This window comes from Enhydra lutris, unplaced genomic scaffold (assembly GCF_002288905.1).
Source record: "Enhydra lutris kenyoni isolate GAN:26980312 unplaced genomic scaffold, ASM228890v2 scaffoldscaffold63, whole genome shotgun sequence".
In the NCBI taxonomy this organism is placed as follows: Eukaryota; Metazoa; Chordata; class Mammalia; order Carnivora; family Mustelidae; genus Enhydra; species Enhydra lutris.
The window spans coordinates 8,387,080-8,403,747 of record NW_019154147.1 but is presented as its reverse complement, the minus strand read 5'-3'; the positions used below and the strand labels follow the sequence as shown (position 1 = coordinate 8,403,747).

The window sequence follows — 16,668 nt, the reverse complement described above, 5'->3', positions numbered from 1 at the left end:
GTTGAGTTAATGAACACTCAAGTCCCTTCCAGCCCATTTACAGTTTGTTTCAGCTGCGATTCCTCGTCCTCCCCAACGAGCAGACATCTGCACAGGCTTACAGAAGGCACAATGTGCTCCCTGTCACCTGCAAGAAAGCCAAAAGCCAACCTAGACCACGAGCCCAATCTTGGTTTCCGCCAAAGCGCCTCTTTCCTCCACTCTGAAAGGCACCCGCCCCAAGCCAAGGTCCCAACAAAATTCCAAGAGAGATCAGTGAGTTACTCTAATGTTTATTTTAATGCATCTTAGTCCACACAGTTGGTATAAAATCAGAAAAAAAGCAAAGGCAAAAAAAAAAAACAAAAAAAAAACCAAAAAAACAAAGGTCTGGAGTCTTAGCATCAGAAGGGCACCATATTTACATCTACAGTTGGTGGCCAGTACAAGTCATTGCCAGACAGTCCTTGGAGGCAGAGAACAGTCTAGACCCAGCTGAGCCCTGGGAATGCACAGTCCCGGGTGGGGTGGGGGTGTCTAGAGCTTGTCCCGATGCTCCGACCGTAAGAAGAATGTGGCAGCGATAAAGGCTGTGTTTATTATTTATTTATTATTGGAATAACTGCAGCCTAGCTAGGTACAAAAGCAGTTATAAACCATTTATATTACAGAGAATTATTTATTCAGGTCTCCATTCTACTTAATGTTGTAAAACTGTTAATTGAATTTCCAGTGAGTGGTTTAGATGATTAGTGATACTAAGGAATGGTAGATACATAGCACCATTTCATGGGTTTCTTGTCACCGATTTCTCATCTCGACGTGTGACCAAGACACCCACCGTCAAGGGCAAGCGTTCCGAGGCCACAGGCCGTGTTTTTGCCAAGGGCTCCAGTTTGGGGGTTTCCTGCATGTGAGCGTGAGGCTTCGCATGGGGTTGTGCGCGGCGCCCGTCTCTGTGGGAGAAGCACGGGGCCACCCACAATTTAAGGGTTTTGGCCATTCGGGGTTTCTACCCACACTTTGGTTTTCTCAATGAGGTGGAGCGGAAGGGAGGTATCTTCTTTCAGATAAAAGGGAAGGGGCAAGACGGAGTTATTTCATGTCTGGGCAAAACAAAAAGAACGAAAAACAGAGAACGGAAAATACTGAGCTCGATTACACGGTTAGGATGTCAAGTTCCTTAGCTACTTCTTTAAGATTCAACACAAGGCTGATGGTCAACATAAAAAGCAAACAATACTATGTACATATATGTAAAAAGTGTTATAAATAGGTTTTATAAACCATAGATATTATATACATCTTCAGTCAACACTAACCCCCCCCTTTCAACTGCTTTCTGTTTGGTTTGGTTTGAGTTTGGGTTTTTTGGCTAGCTCTTTTTTTTTTTTTTTTTTTTTTTCTGGTTTCTAGTTTCCTTCCTCCCTTCCCCTAGGTATGCTCAGTGCCTCAGACCAGCTGTCTGGGCGCCTCATTCGCGTTTCCGCAAGATCACGTATATGACACCGCTGAGAAGGGCCAGGGGGAAGGCCACCCAGGCCAGGATGTAGGCAAAGCCATAGGAGTACTCCGAGTTGAAATGCCATTCCGGGTGCCTCACCGTGTAGATGGAGGCCGCGCTCATTACGCACAGACCTGGGGAAAGAGAGAGGCAAGTACGGTGAGGGAGAGGTCACGGCGAGGGGTCCCCTGTCCACCACCCCCAGTGCGGATCCCATAGAACCCTGGGTACCTGCCCACACCACTCCCTGCTCTTGACTCACACACACTCACAAACACTCACACACACACCGGTCGCCCAGTCTTTGCCTGACAACACCGTGCGAGAGGAGCATATCTGATTCTGGAAGGAATGCGCTGCCAGGTTGAGAGGAGGGGCTCAAAGATCTAGAAACACAAAAAGTGATCTGTTCTCTGGTTCCGATCTATGTTGACCTAGACCAGCATCTCCACGGTCCCTTGTCATCTTTTCTGCCCCATCTCTGTTCCTTTAACTGTCACCAATTCCTAGTCGACAGCAAGAATTTGGGTTGTATGATAAACCTGCCTAGCTCTTTCCAAGGAAGGCTGGGAAGTCGGCTCCCAGGGTGGGAGCCCTTGGGACCCCGTGAACTGCTCTGCAAGTGGGCGGTGATGTCATCTGAACCAGTAAAGTGAAATGACACTCTGCCACCTGAGTGGCGTGAGGGCCAGAGCACGGGGCTCCAGGCAGAACACGGGGCCCCTTAGCAGGACTGCATTGTATCAGATCGAGTGATCAATGCCTATGGGCATCGCTAGGCTTACAAAGGAATATAGAGGAACAAGAAGAGGACGAGGAAGTACAGGATATGACCAGGAGGCAGAGAGAGGAGGAAACTATCATTGCACTTGGTCCCTTCCAACAGTTCCTGGTGCCTCCAAGGTTGGGTCTGAAGCCCAAAGAGGAGAGGAAGGTTATTGGATACACAGATAAATCAGGAGAACTTTCCCCTGCCTACGTCTGCACCCTTTTGGTGTGGGAAGGACAAGAAAAAGCTCTACCTAGGGGCTCTTGAAGCAGGCAAATTTAAGAGTGATGGTCTATGCCCACAGTGGCAGTCCACATCCCCCTGAAGGGAGGGGTCCTGTGATGCCAGCACCCCAGCCCGGAGCTGCACAAAGCCTGCCCTGTTCCCTCTGTTCCCTCCTGAAAACAGGGTCTGTGAGAGGCTCTGAGTGGCTTTATTATAAATCCAGCATGCTCTGCGGGATTCCTGTGGTTCCAAAGCTCCCAGTGCCCCAGACCACCTACATCTAACCTCACTGCTATTCGGGCTGCTGTTCCAAGGGACACTGCAACTTTGTTTCAACAAAGTGCATAAGTGGGACTATGTTACATTCGCCACCCTGATAAGACTGTCCTTCTCCAAGTCAGAGGAGAAAACTCCCACTCCGCTGGCCCCCGCTAAGAAAGCCACACAATGGTCCTGGAACTACAGTGGGATGGGATCCAGGATCTGCTACCTACAGAAAGTTCCAGAGACAGCCAAGATGCCTGCGTGAGGGGAGGAAACCAGAGCAGGCAAATTGTCATTCGGGGAAGACAGCCATTTTGATCTGCCAGGAACACGCTTTATTTGCCCTGAGGCCCGTGATCCCCAATTCCCATCCCCCATGGCCCCCCAAGGCTCACCTCAGCAAAGTGCAGATTCACATCTTTAAGAAAGACTGCCGTTGTCTCTTGGGAGACCTACCTAACGAGGGCAGGGCTGTGCAAAGAGAAATGTGACCGAGGGAACAGAGTGTGAAAAGGCCAGGCCAATGCCTGTCACGCTGGCAAGGCTTCCAAATGGGCCATGCGCCTAACCAGCCACCTCATGAAAAAAGGCCACGAGAGCTGTGCAGACCAACCGTGCCTGGATTTCACTGGGAAGGAGTGAGCATTCCATCTGTGACCAAGAGGGACAGAGGGAGGCAGGATTCACAAGCATAGTGACTAAGCAGATGGCCTAGTTTACATGAAATTTGCCTGAGGAACATCTCAGAGGCAGAGGAATTTGCAATTTGCCAGGATCTGCAGTGAGCTGAGCTAACTCACAAAGCCGTGCTTTGTAATTACTGTCGTCAGGAGACTGATGTTTTAGGGAATATGTTATTACAAGACTGTCTGTCTGTACAGCCCTGGGATATAGGGTAGTTGATGCCACACGACAGTCCCAAAACATTCATCCCCATAAGTGGGTGGTAACTCGCTTCCTCACCCACCGGTAGGTGGGGGCGCGGAGATGAAGGTCCCCCACGGGGAAGATTGCTGTCATACCAGCAAGCTTTGTGCCTTCCTTCCCTACGGACAAGCCATCTGTACTCTGGGAGTGACAGGGACCTCCTGGTAGGCACCTGAATCCGGAAGGGCAGTCAGCTATCAGTGGGGGCCACCAACCCTGTCCAGACAACATTCGAGAGTTTCTCCCTATCAGGGCTGCTGGATCTGGAACCAGCTCTCTAAAGCCCCCTTGAAGAGGAGGCCTCAAGCCCCCTTCATAGCAACAGCAACCACGGGTGAGCAATCAGAGCCCCAAACCTTTGGATGGGAGCAACCAAGAGCAAAAGACAAAGCAAGAAATGGCAGGAAGTCTCGAAACTTCCTTATCTCCATTGTGTTTGGCTCTGAACACACGTACTGAGCGCCTACTGTGTGCAGGCACTGTTCTGGCTACTGAGGAGGGCACCACGATGGATAAGACATGGCCCCTAGTTTCAGGGGGGAATGTCATTCAGGAGCAGACATGCCTGCAGAAACTTCCAATATGGTCTGACATGATTTCAAGAGAGGGAGAGAGAAATGCATCAGATGATGTCCTGAGAGGATGGACATGCACAGAGTCCAAACTGGGGGCCCAGGGAAGCCTGACGGGGGGAGGCGGTGCTTGACCCGAGTCTAGAGGGTGTGGAAGAGTTAGGCAGCGGAAGCAGGTCCTGACAAGAATCCCCCAGGACACGGGGAGGGCAGCGTGAGGGGAGGTGGGAGAGCCCCGAGTGGCACGATGAGGAAGTTGTGGTGGGAAGCCCATCGTCAGCAGGGGGAAGCATGATCTGTGGTGGGTTTCAGAAAGGTCACTCTGGGAGAAGCGTGAGAAAGGGATTTCGGGGTGGCAACAAGATGGGATGGGAAGGCGCCCAAGTTGGCTTTTGCACAATGACCGTGGTGTTAGTGAGGACAAGAAGAGAATAAAAATGGACGCAACTTCCATGCAGGAATGGACTGGATCTGGGTTAAGGGAGACAGGGGACCCAGCCTGGCATGGCCCCCTGGTGGGCTAACTTAGCTCACTGGGAAAACAGGGATGTCTGAAGGGCCACAGGATAATGGCTGGGAGAAACGAGCCATCAACGGAATCGAAAGGAGCAGAGGGACTCAGGGAGTTAGATCAGTGACCTTCACAGAAGCCAGAGGGAACCTGGCTAGAAAGTAAACAGGGATACAAGGAGCCTCGTGGCACTGGTTGGAAGAGTGAGCGCCTTCGAGTCACCAACCCCTGGTTCTGAGGGTCTTGAGGTGGGGCAGAAAGAGGCTGGAAGGTCCCTTCCTCTGAAAGCGCTGGGCTCTCTGTCTGACAACGCAGAACTTTCTCTGCCCTGCTGGCCCAGCTTCTGATTTCAGCATCCAAGTGACCCTCACCACCTCGAAAGCCGCCCACCACATTCCCGGATTCCGACCTGGGCACCGCGAATGCAACGCCTGGACTGGTTCATTGCGAGGGGGGCGGTTCCTAAACGTGGCATCTGGCTGCTGCTGCCCTTGACCCCTTCAGAATAGGGAGCGCCCTGTGCTGTTTTATTAATCCCCTAAAGTCTTCCGTTCTAAAGCCCTACGTCGGTATCCGTCTGTTGGACAGAAGAAACAGAGCAAACGGAACCACTCACTCAGAGGTCTCCTTTTACCGTCTTCTCTGTTCTTCGCGCTAATCACAATAAATAGTAACGACACATGTGACCCGCGTTTGATTCTGCCAGTTGGGAGAACAATTGCCAAACGGAGTACAATTATCCAGTCATCCAACAAGCAGCTTATTCAGGGCTTTCTATGTGGCGTGTCCGGAGCCCGGTGCTGGGTCCTGAGTTGTTAAATAGAAATCCAAACACGGGCTCTGTCTTTCAGGTCTGTATCTCTGTGAATTTCCTAATGCTTTCTCATGGAGCGTAACCCAGCCCAGAGGGCTTGGGGTCAGGATAAACACTGTCTGAGAACATGGGTACCGGTTCTGAAGACAAAAAAGACTGCAAAATCCAGAGAGAGGATGGGAATGGCTCTTCTCTAAGAAGGGGGTTTACAAGAATCGATGGTCCAGGAATGGGATGAGTGGTTGGCAGAGAAATTCCTAGAAGACCTTACAGTGGGATTAGGGACAGTGTGATGGCTACACCAACAGTTCCCAACCTTGGATGAACACCAGAGTCACCCAAGGCACAGTCCCACCCAAGACCTCTCCAGGGATGAAGGCTGAGAACTGGCATGTTTGTCAAAGCCCCCTCTTTTTAAAAAGGTGATTCTTTAAAAAAGAAAAAAAGAAAAAAGGAGTTAATATTTATTTGAGAGAGAGAGGGAAGGAGAGAGCGTGTGTGCATGAGCAGGGGGAGGGACAAAGGGAAAGGGAGAGAAAAAATCTCAAGCAGACTCCCTGCTGAGCACAGAGCCCAACAAGGGGCTCGATCCCACGACCCTGAGGTCAGGACCTGAGCTGGAACCAAGAGTCAGATGCTCAACGAACTGAGCCACCCAGGCGGCACCCCTAAAAAGAGGATTCTGATGTACAGCTAAGATGGAAAAACAATGAGCTAGATGGAGCCTCTTGACACGTCTCCAGGAAGCAGCCAACCAAAGAAGTATGTAATCAAGAGTGAGACTTGTGGCTTATTATGAAAAGCAGAAGGGGATGAGGCAGCAAAGCAGGCGGACGGATAAGCACCCGCATAGGTATAATCTAGAGCAAGCAGAGACGGCTCCTAAAGCTACAGTCAGTCCCGACAGCCCCCCACACCTTGTACCTGCCTTTCCTGCACGCTCAGGTGTGATCTATGAAGACCACAGCTGGGCCCTCCAAAGGGACGCTAGGCGGGGGCAGAGCAGCCCAAACAGCCACCTGGGAGACTCCAGTGGCTTCCACTTAAAATGCTTCAGTGCAGAGCGCCTGGGTGGCTCTGTTGGCTAAGCCTCTGCCTTTGGCTCAGGTCATGATCCAGGGTCCTGGGATCGAGCCCCGAGTCAGGCTCCCTGCTCAGTGGGGAGTCTGCTTGTGTGTACTCTCTCTCTCTCAAATAAAATCTTTTAAAAAGATTATAAAAAATAAAATAAAATAAAATGCTTTGGTGCTTTGAAGAAGTATGGGAATCTCTAAGGGAAGACCCTTTCTCTTTTAGTCCTCCACTTGAGTGGCAAGACCCTACGGAGCAAGATCAAATGCAACTTTCTGGAGAGCCTGGGGTTACCAGAGGATCCTTTCAGCTCACGTGAACTGGCTCTCACAGTTAGGAACAGAACATTCTTCAGGCTTATAAATTATGACCGCTCCTGTGGCTCGACACGGCTAATCCAAGACAACTTCCTATTTGAATAGGGGCTGCCAGGCTGACAAACTTATAAACTGAAAATTGGGTCCCATGAGAGATAAGAAGCTACATTCGAAGGGGAAAAATGAAGAACAAATCATGTGCTTTTAGATTTTTTTTTAAAGCAGAATTCTAACGGGATTGCACTGAGTTCAGAGGAGAGCCTGAACAGGACAGGTTAGCAAATCCATGCTGAAAAAGCAGAGTTTCTGCCTTGGGTGTTGGGTTCTGTGGCAATTTTGGTGGATTCGGCATCTCTAACGATAAGGAAGTTCCTAACTAAATACAGAGTTCTTGTGGAACGAGGGAAAGTGGAGGCATATGTTGTTCTTGCGTGAGTTGGGTGACCCTGGGGGCTCATGATCCTCTCCTGGTCTCAATTTATCAGTAAAGTAACACATTTGATGAAAGTTCTGTTTCCTAAGTCTGGATTGTTTTATCTTGAGGACACATCCATTGATGCAAAAGTATGATCATCATTTGACTTGATATCAAACTGTAAATGGCAAGCCAAAAAAAAAAATCCCAGAATACTTTCTAGTTTTGCGTATTATTTCTGGAAGCAGAGTGACTAATGATAGCTCTGCTTCTAACATACCTAGGAATGATATCTTACTCCATAATTTGTGAGTTAACAAAACTGGCAACACCCCAGGAGCCTTCCTTGCTATAATAAAACTATGCAAGTAGCAAAGCACTCTTCGATTTTGAAATCCTCAAATGGTACATACTGAAATGTATTTAAGGATTTAATGAGAAGGAGCTGTCCAGTCTAATTCCTTCTGCTGGGAAAGGGTAACTCTGCAGCTTCTAGAAAAAGGTCATCAGCATTCAGCTTCAGGCTGTGCCTTACCATATAGCCATGTGTAAGCCATTGTATCCACATATCCATCCATCCATCCATCCATCCATCCAACCAGGACATGTAGGCTGTTTTCAACCTTCCAATGATGCTTCCGAGCAAAGGATGGTGATTCAGCACCATGGACATTCCAACAACCAACAAAGAGATAGCACAGCCCTTTGCCTACTCAGCCAGATACTAGAATATCCCACAGGACATGGATGTATTCTGGTATATATGGAGTTTATGACTTATTAGCATGGACTCTAGGAGCCACCACCCCATCTGCCCCTGACTTCTCCCCAATGTTTGCTGACTCAGCCAACTGGGAGTCAACAGGCAGAAAGATAAAGAGTCAATGGAAAAAAGACATTGCTCAGGATATAGAGACCAAGTTGGAAGACATCACCCTGTATAACAGGAGCTTCTCGGACTCTGCATATTGTACATATGGATAACCTGTCCAGTGGGAGAACGTGAAGGCAACTTAAGGAAGAGACAAAGGAAACCTCTCGTGTGTCATCATGGCCCCATGTTTGGAAATGATGGCACATTACACAGGGGTGTCAAAATGAAGACACCTGAGAATGACAACAGTAAATCAAAGCCCACCAGAACCCTGGAGGGAGAATAAAGGAGAGTAAGAATCACAGCTTAGAGGAAGGACACAAGAGCAGCAGCACATCGAGGCCAAAGCAAGGAGCCGAAGCAAGGACGGCTCCTTGGGGCATAACATAATGTACGGGGATACACCCTCAAGACTGGCCTTGGCTCTACTGATATTCTTTGCATTCGCCTCTGGTTATGTGTCCAGAGTATAGTTTCATTCCTGGCGACAGGTCTGGCTGGGTTAGGGACCTTCCCACCAGAGCCCCTAAGTCTTATTTCCTATGGATCTCGTTCCATGGCATAGTGGAGAGTTCCCAAATTCTAAGGTGTAGGTACACACACACACACACACACACACACACACACACAATCTGTACTTTACATAAACCATCCAAGGTACAGACTCACAAACATCTGTCCTTCCGGGGCCATGTCCCTCTACGGACTCATCATTCCCCAGCCTTGCACAGGCAGTCTCCACATGAACTGGATATCATCTCCAACTTACCGGCAAGGATCTGGAAGACTCCAGTGATGTAAAACCGGCCCCCTTTGGTGAGGGTGAAGAGCTGGCAGAAGAACAGGAACAGGGACAGGACACTGAAGATGATGGACAGGATCATGGTGGCCTGGACAGACTGCAGCCATTCTGGGAGGGGAGAGACACCAGGTTAGGAAAAGCCAGCCAGGGCCAGGGGAGAAGCTGTGCATGAGGAACATGGCGCCTGGCGCACCATAACCCCTGACAACCACAGTCCTCCCAGGTGATGGAAGCCTTTTTTTTTTATGAGCAGAACTCAAACCATTCACTTGTATAATAAGGGCTGCAGAAAAACAGCTCTAGTCCCACTACTGGGAATTAAACTCAAGTTAAAATATATTGAACTCCTTCCCAATCTTTTTACAAATGAGTTACTCCCACATAAGTACGCGGGTTGAAGAGGGTCCGAGCCCTGCCCACTTCCTTCTCTCTTCTTGCCCTCAAGGGGTTTTCAAGGGCTTGCTTCTTGGATTCCCTATATTCCAAGAATAATTTAAAACCACTGTTCAAAATATCAACATCCCCCCAAGGAGAGGTTGGGATCGTGAGGATGGCTGGGAACAAACACTATTGATGCCAAAACCAATTTTGTAGTAAATTGGAAGAAAACGATGGTGGAGAAGAGCGTGCTATGAACATCCACTTGTTCAGCCAAGCCGTGTCTTGGTCAAGCTTAACCCCAGTCGTGAGCCTCCGCTCAGAGCAGTCTGTGCTCGGTCATACCACCAAGTGGGACGCCGGGTTCTACTTCCACAGCTTCACTGAATTGCGCCCATTCCCACCCCTACCCCTCCTGCCCCAAGACTGTATCAAATCCCCAAGCTTCCTACTGAAGTTCAGGCAGAAAAGGGAATTCTGTAGCTGATGGTCTGCCGCAAGAGAATGTCATCTCGGGAGGGAGGAGAGACGACAACACAGCTTGGGCTCAGCCCTACAGAGGGAACCTATGGTGTCCACCTAGGTGAGCCACATTTGGCTTTGTCCACCTGTCACTCACGTCCTTTCCTCCAAGTGCCAATCATTGGGGGAAGGTGTTGCTCTAAGCAAGGCGAAGCAACTGGAGAAGGAGAAGCCACAGGGCTCTATCCTCTCAGCCCAGTAACTGGGTGGTGTGTAAAAGCTTGGAGAATCGCATCCATGCTTCACACAGTACTCCAAGCTATGAAATCCGCATGGCTTATACTCAGTCCCGGAACACGACGAACGTCGTTTGAGTCACAAGGAAATCATGGCAGAGTTTTAAGGGCGCTGGCGGGATTAACTGAAGAAATGTCGGAGATCCACCAGTCCAGCCCCTTTGTACTGACAGAGAAGAGATTTCCGGAGATGTTCTGAGGAGCCCAGCTGGCATGGCCAATCTGGGAGGCCCCTGATTCCAGTCTAGTATTCTTTCTACCATGACAGAACATTTGCTTCTTTTACGTTTTCAATGTCTTGGTCAATTAAGGTAAGAAAATGATGTCCCGGGTTATGAGCTATCCTGACTTAATTTTTTATATAGCTCTTAATTTAATCTGTTTGTCTTTATCCAGCCTAGTAATTCCTCTAAGGGAGCAGTCTGCAATAAAGCTAATGTTGCCGTAATGTTATTTTTTCCAAGGTAAACCAGTTATCCAGCACTCTGGTAGGTGAGGCTGGAAACAAAGATAACGTGAGACCCAAATCCAGAACGAAAACAGTGACTGAGTTTTTTTACTAGGAAATATTCTTCTGGGTACACTCTCCCAGGCAGTTTGGCTGGTGCAGATGAAAACCTGGATTTCCTCCTCCAATTCTGAAACCTTTACCTGACTCTTTACCTCTCCTACCACTAACAACAGACCTCACATTTGGAGAAAACTCACAATCTCTGACGCTAAATCTACAGGAATAGGAAAAATTCCTTAGACTTAGAAATGCAACTAAAGCCTTCTTGAAACTTCTTTTACCAATAATTTGAACTTGAGTCCCAACTCCACTACAATGGAGTTATTTTGCCATAAGGTGTCAAATTATATCAGAATTAGGGACTCAGGGAAATTTTTATTCAGTGAATATTTATTTGCTGAACACCTACTATTTTGAGGCCAGCTCTATGGTTAGCTCTGGGGATACAAGGCTGAAGAAGCTTTTCAACCATAAGTACAATAAAACACATACATGAAGACAGTAAGTTGAACTACATCATCAATCACAATATATGTAAATGGGTTCAAGTCACTCGTTAGAAGATGAAGAATTTCACCCTCAATGACATAATTCCCATTAATAGTCTGATACAAGAGATACACCTAAAACAAACAACAGTCAAAAAAATCAAAAGATTTTAAGAAGAGGTGCCAGGCAAATAGTAATAAAAAGAAAGTAAATATAGCAATAATGGCATCAAACAACACAGAATTTAAATTGCAAAAGATGAAAAGAGCCAAAGAGGGATACTTAATAGTGAGGAAAGACCCAGCTGACTATGAAGAAAAGATAGTTATAAACCTTTATGCCTATAAAATAGCATGGCTCAGGGGCACCTGGGTGGCTCAGTGGGTTAAGCCTCTGCCTTCGATTCAGGTCATGATCCCAGGGTCCTAGGATAGAGCCCCGCATCGGGCTCTCTGCTCAGTGGGAAGCCTGCTTCCCCCCTCTCTCTGCCTGCCTCTCTGCCTACTTGTGATCTCAATCTCTCTCTCTCTCTCTCTCTCTCTCTCTCTGTTAAATAAATAAATAAAATCTTTAAAAAATAGCATGGCTCAGAAAAGGTATAAAGTAAAAGATAATTGGGAGACTAGAAGAAATTGACAGAGTCACAGTCATAGTGAAAGTCGTTAGCATATCTCTCTCAGGATAAACAAATCAAGCAACTGAAAGAATACAGTAGCAGAGAGATTACTGGTAACAGAATTAACCATTTCAACTTAGTACCTATACAGAAAATTTGTGTCCATATAACAAAGGCCACGAATTATTTTTAAAATGTACAAGGAACAGTCTTAAACGTTATGTATTAGGTGACAAGTAAATCTCCATGAATCTCAAAGGAAGCAAAAGTGATACAGGCATAAACTGAGGCCAACAGAAAGTAGGAATGAAAAACAAACTGGCGAAAATAAGATTGGAAATTTAAAAATAGTATTTGGGCAAAGAAATCAAGATGAAAACTAAAACTTTGCTCAGCAGGGATTGGGATTGAGAGAGTAGTAAATGTCAAATCTGTGGGCAGTGGTCCAAGCCGTACTCAGTGGAAAATGCACACCCTTAGAGCATTTACTGAAAAACACAAATACTGGCAAAGAATGAACTAAACTTTCCACTTAAGAAGTTAAAAAAGAAATAATTAAATGAATCCAAAATGAACTGATTCATTACTGATGAGAGCAATTGTTAATAAAATTTAAAAAGGACAAAAATACAATTAATTAAAGACTCATGTTCTTTGGTGGGGGACTCAAAAAGGCAGACAGATTTTATTAAAGCACATAAAAGAGGTGCTAAAGACATAGAAACATACTATCTTCCCAGATAGAAACACTCAAAGTCTTAACAATGCCGCTTTCCCCCAACATAATGTACAAATTCAATGCTAACCTAAAATATATCCCAACTGGAACTTGTCAAATGCTTTAAAAACTTATCTGAGGGGCACCTGGGTGGCTCAATGGGTTAAGCCTCTGCCTTCGGCTCAGGTCATGATCTCAGGGTCCTGGGATCAAGCCCCGCATCAGGCTCTCTGCTCAGCGGGGAGCCTGCTTCCCTTCCTCTCTCTCTGCCTGTCTCTCTGCCTACTTGTGATCTCTGTCTGTCAAATAAATAAATACAATCTTAAAAAAAAAAAAGAATAGCCAATAAACATATGTAATCATGTTCAACTTCATTAATATTCAAGAAAACGCAAGGGAAATCCACAAGGAATGTGATGTCAATGTTTATCTATCGAACTGGCAAAAATCAAAAAGGTTCTTAAGGCCAACCGAGTACATGTATGAGAGATACCCCTGAACATTCAGATGAATGATAATATAGACAACCTTCTGTGACCGGCAATTTGGCAGAATATATTTAAATTGTTAGATGCCAATAACAGGACTCCACCATTTAATCACTACACCGCGGATAAATACTTAAACATACCCCAAAGAGACATGAATGAGGATTGCTCACTATACCATCACTCCCATGAGTGGCAATAAATTAGGGTAAATCCCTCCAATGGAATATTTTTGCAACCGTTAGAGTCATGAGTTAGATCTCCGAGACATCGAAGGACTAAGGTATCCACACAACATGATGTCATTATGGAAATACACACCAAAAAGCTTTATAAATAGGTGTAACTATGCACACGCACACACATACACACACACGCATAACTGTGTGTGTGTGTGTGTGTGTGTGTGTGTGTGTGTGTGTGTGTGTGTGTTTTGCTGGAAAAAGAGCCAAAGCCACGCCAACTGATACCCACAGCTGCCCCCAGGAGCTGGAGCTAGAATGGAGGAGAGTTTGGTCTCTGCTCAAAGACCAAATCTGCACCGTCAGATTTATTTTTAATAAGGAGAATACTCTCCTGTAACATTTGAATAATTAAAACTAACTTAAAAGATCCCAAGGCAAAGCAGCACAGCAGGCCACAAGAAGGTTTCCAAAACTCAAAGAATACTTGGAAACTGGACAGGACGGGTCTTCTACCTGCAGAGAGTAAAGGGACTTCTTCCCTCGGATGCTCTCAGATGGGAAGCCGGGGAGATAGCCAGCGGGGCCAGGAGGGAGCAACCTCCATTCCAGCCCCGACAGGCTGGCTGAAGGTGCGTGGGGTTATTCAGAAGGAAGCCCACCATGTTCTGAGGAGATTCTGAAGTGTGGAGGACATTTCTCCGGATCCAGAATCCTTCATCTGGATGGGACTCAACCAGGAGAGCAGGAATCCCCACTCGGGGCATGGCAGGTGTTGGATCCCATATGAGGACGCGCCAAGCCCGACTGCTGGGCAGCCCAGGGGATGGCTCTGCCACCTCCTTCTGCTGACCACCGGCTTCACTGCTCAGTTACCATGTGTTTGGCCTTGGATTTCTCTTCTCTGACATAACACACCAACTATCTTGCAGGGCTACCGCAATGATCAAGAGAACTGATAGGAAAGCTCTGCCCAGGGATGATACGAGTCACCCCGTTTAAAAAGCTGATGTGGAGGACCAGAGCAAATAAGCATTTACGGACTGTTCCAGGGTACGGTTTCTGGGGTACCTCTGGCTGGGTCACTGTGGTAATGAAAAATGGGGACCACAATGTTCCCACAAGCCATATGATTAGGGGACCAACCAGAACTCCAGAAGCATTTGCCAGTATTTGCAAATTATCTGGAAAGAGGCAGACTGTGACTATTTTAGGTTTTGCAGGCCAAAGGTAGGGTCTCCGGGGCCATACTCAGTTTGGGCACCTTAGCACAAAATCGGTCTCAGTCACTACGTAAATGAATGGGGGGGGGGGGCCTCTCATCCAGTAACAGCTGACTTACAAAATCAGGCCCTGGGCCAGACTCGGCCTGCAGGGTGTAGTGGCCAACCTCTCCTGTTGCAAAGCAAGTCAGATGTACAGGACGTCATTATTAAGGATAGAGAGACAACTGCTGTAAGGGACAGAGCTCTCAAAGACAAACCTGTTTTATAGGAAGCAAACTTCACGTGACGCCAACACTCCAAGGGGCAAATCTGAGCTCCTACCCGAGCCCCAGGGCAGGACGACTCTGTCTCTCCAATTGCAAATTTGCGATCATTCGCTGAGCCAGTAATGAGCACCCACAGTCATCCCCCAGGCCCAGCTCAGTGGCTGGCCCCAAGTGGACACCTGGGTGAATACTTGTAGAATTCCCCCTGGCAACGTTTTCATCTCCAACCTTGGTGCAGAGCCTAGGAATTAAATCCCCTGAAACTCTCTGCAGGCGTAGTTTTAATGAGATTGCCAGGTCCAGGAGCTGCTGACAGCTCTCTGACGTGGGCCTCGGGCGCAGGCAGACCCAGCTCCCCCAGCAGATAAGGGCAAGCTTGACTTACCCAATGATCAAAGCTCACCTCAAGGTCAGATTCCTGCTGCCGTGGCAGCTAAGCAGTAAAGGAAGGACATCTGCCCCCGCAGCTGTATTCTTAGCCCCGGGGCCTGCAGTCCAGTGGGTTATGGGCTCAGAGAGGATGAAGCACTTTGAAATGTACCAGAGCATCCGGGACCTTCCACGTCCTTCATCACGGGCACAGAGCCACCTGCCCCTCCCATCTTCCTTGCCCCGCAGGGAGTCCTGCTGGGCTCTGAGCGACTCCTAAAAGCTTTCTGATTCCGTCAACAAAAGAACCGGTTTTCTTGGAAGGGAGAGGAAGGACAGGGGCGGGAAAGTCACCGCATACATCCGGGAGGCCAGGAGAGAAGAAAGCCTCGAAGAAAGAGGCCATCAGAGGGGATGAGTCCCAACTCCAAGGGATCGATGGGATTGCACAGGTGCGTAACACTGGCCTGCTTTTAAAAGCATGTGACCGAAAATAATAAAAGCACATGACCAAAAATAATAATAATTTTAAAAGTTAAAAAAAAAACAAACACAGGCTCAACAAGGCTTGGCTCCCCACCCTCAAACTTCCCCATCCCCCTGCCATCACAGTGCCATTTTCCTTACATGGCATTCCAGGAATAGCTGACCTGCCAGGAAGCCTCCATCCTTGACAACGTGGCCTTTGCCCTTGGGCTTTGCCCACCAGCTGGAGCACTTGCAGAAAACCAGCCTGGGTCCCCCGCCCCAGTGGGTTGGGGGGGCTTCAGTTTCATCCCCGTTCAGACCAGCCAGCGGCTTTGAAAGGACATTCAGGTCTCAGACTGGAAGCAAGCTGAGTGTAGGCTCTCAGCCCACAGACAGCCGCCCGGAGCTCACAGAGACAAGGAAGGCCACCAGGGAGAAGGATTTTCCAACACATAGTCATGGGAGGGGGCATGTTAACCAGAGCAAAATCCACAGGAAGAAACTGCAGGTCAAGGTGTTTCAGCTAAATCTGAATTAACCATACTCCTGATTAACAGGCTTAGTCGTAGACGCAAGGAGGAGTCTTTCAGAGCCTAACTTGCATCTGTGGTTTGACACCAAAAAAGTCTTATTCTGCTGACTAATCCTGGGGCTTGAAAGGGGAATATAATATAGCACAGAAAGTACCTGAAAATAGGAAACTGTTGGAGGCTTCCCTTATTTTCCGGTTGGAAAACGCTAGTAATCAGAGGATCAGGTTAGGCTAGGCCGTGTTTCTCAAAGAATTGTTATGGGGCCCAATGGCTGAATAAAAAAACAAAAAGAGAGGAGATGGGTTCCACGGTCAAGTCCATTAACCTCCTTCCTTGGATGTTAATTATAACGTGTAATGAAACACAGTAAAGGGGAAAGGAATTCTTGCCATATAAGAAGCCTTCTTAACTTTAGAATTTTGGGGGATGCCTGGGTGGCTCAGTGGGTTTAAAGCCTCTGCCTTCAGCCCAGGTCATGATCCCAGGGTCCTGGGATCGAGCCCCACATCGGCCTCTCTGCTCAGCAGGGAGCCTGCTTCCTCCTCTCTCTCTCTCTCTCTCTCTCTCTCTCTCTCTGCCTGCCTCTTTGCCTACTTGTGATCTCTATCTGTCAAATAAATAA

At 47.7% G+C, this 16,668-nt stretch overlaps 1 protein-coding gene across 2 annotated transcripts in view; it reads right to left on the bottom strand.

Moving 5' to 3' along the window:
* Positions 1-263: 263 nt before the first annotated feature.
* Positions 264-16,668, bottom strand: part of LOC111158804 (peripheral myelin protein 22) — a 30,316-nt gene continuing 13,911 nt past the window's right edge. For both annotated transcript variants that reach the window (XM_022521071.1, XM_022521069.1), the window contains exons 4-5: positions 9,012-9,152; positions 264-1,617 (exon numbers count right to left, since the gene is read on the bottom strand). In XM_022521071.1, the coding sequence (XP_022376779.1) occupies positions 1,454-1,617; positions 9,012-9,152 (305 nt within the window). In that variant the 3' untranslated portion in view covers positions 264-1,453. The remainder of the gene's footprint in view (positions 1,618-9,011; positions 9,153-16,668) is intronic.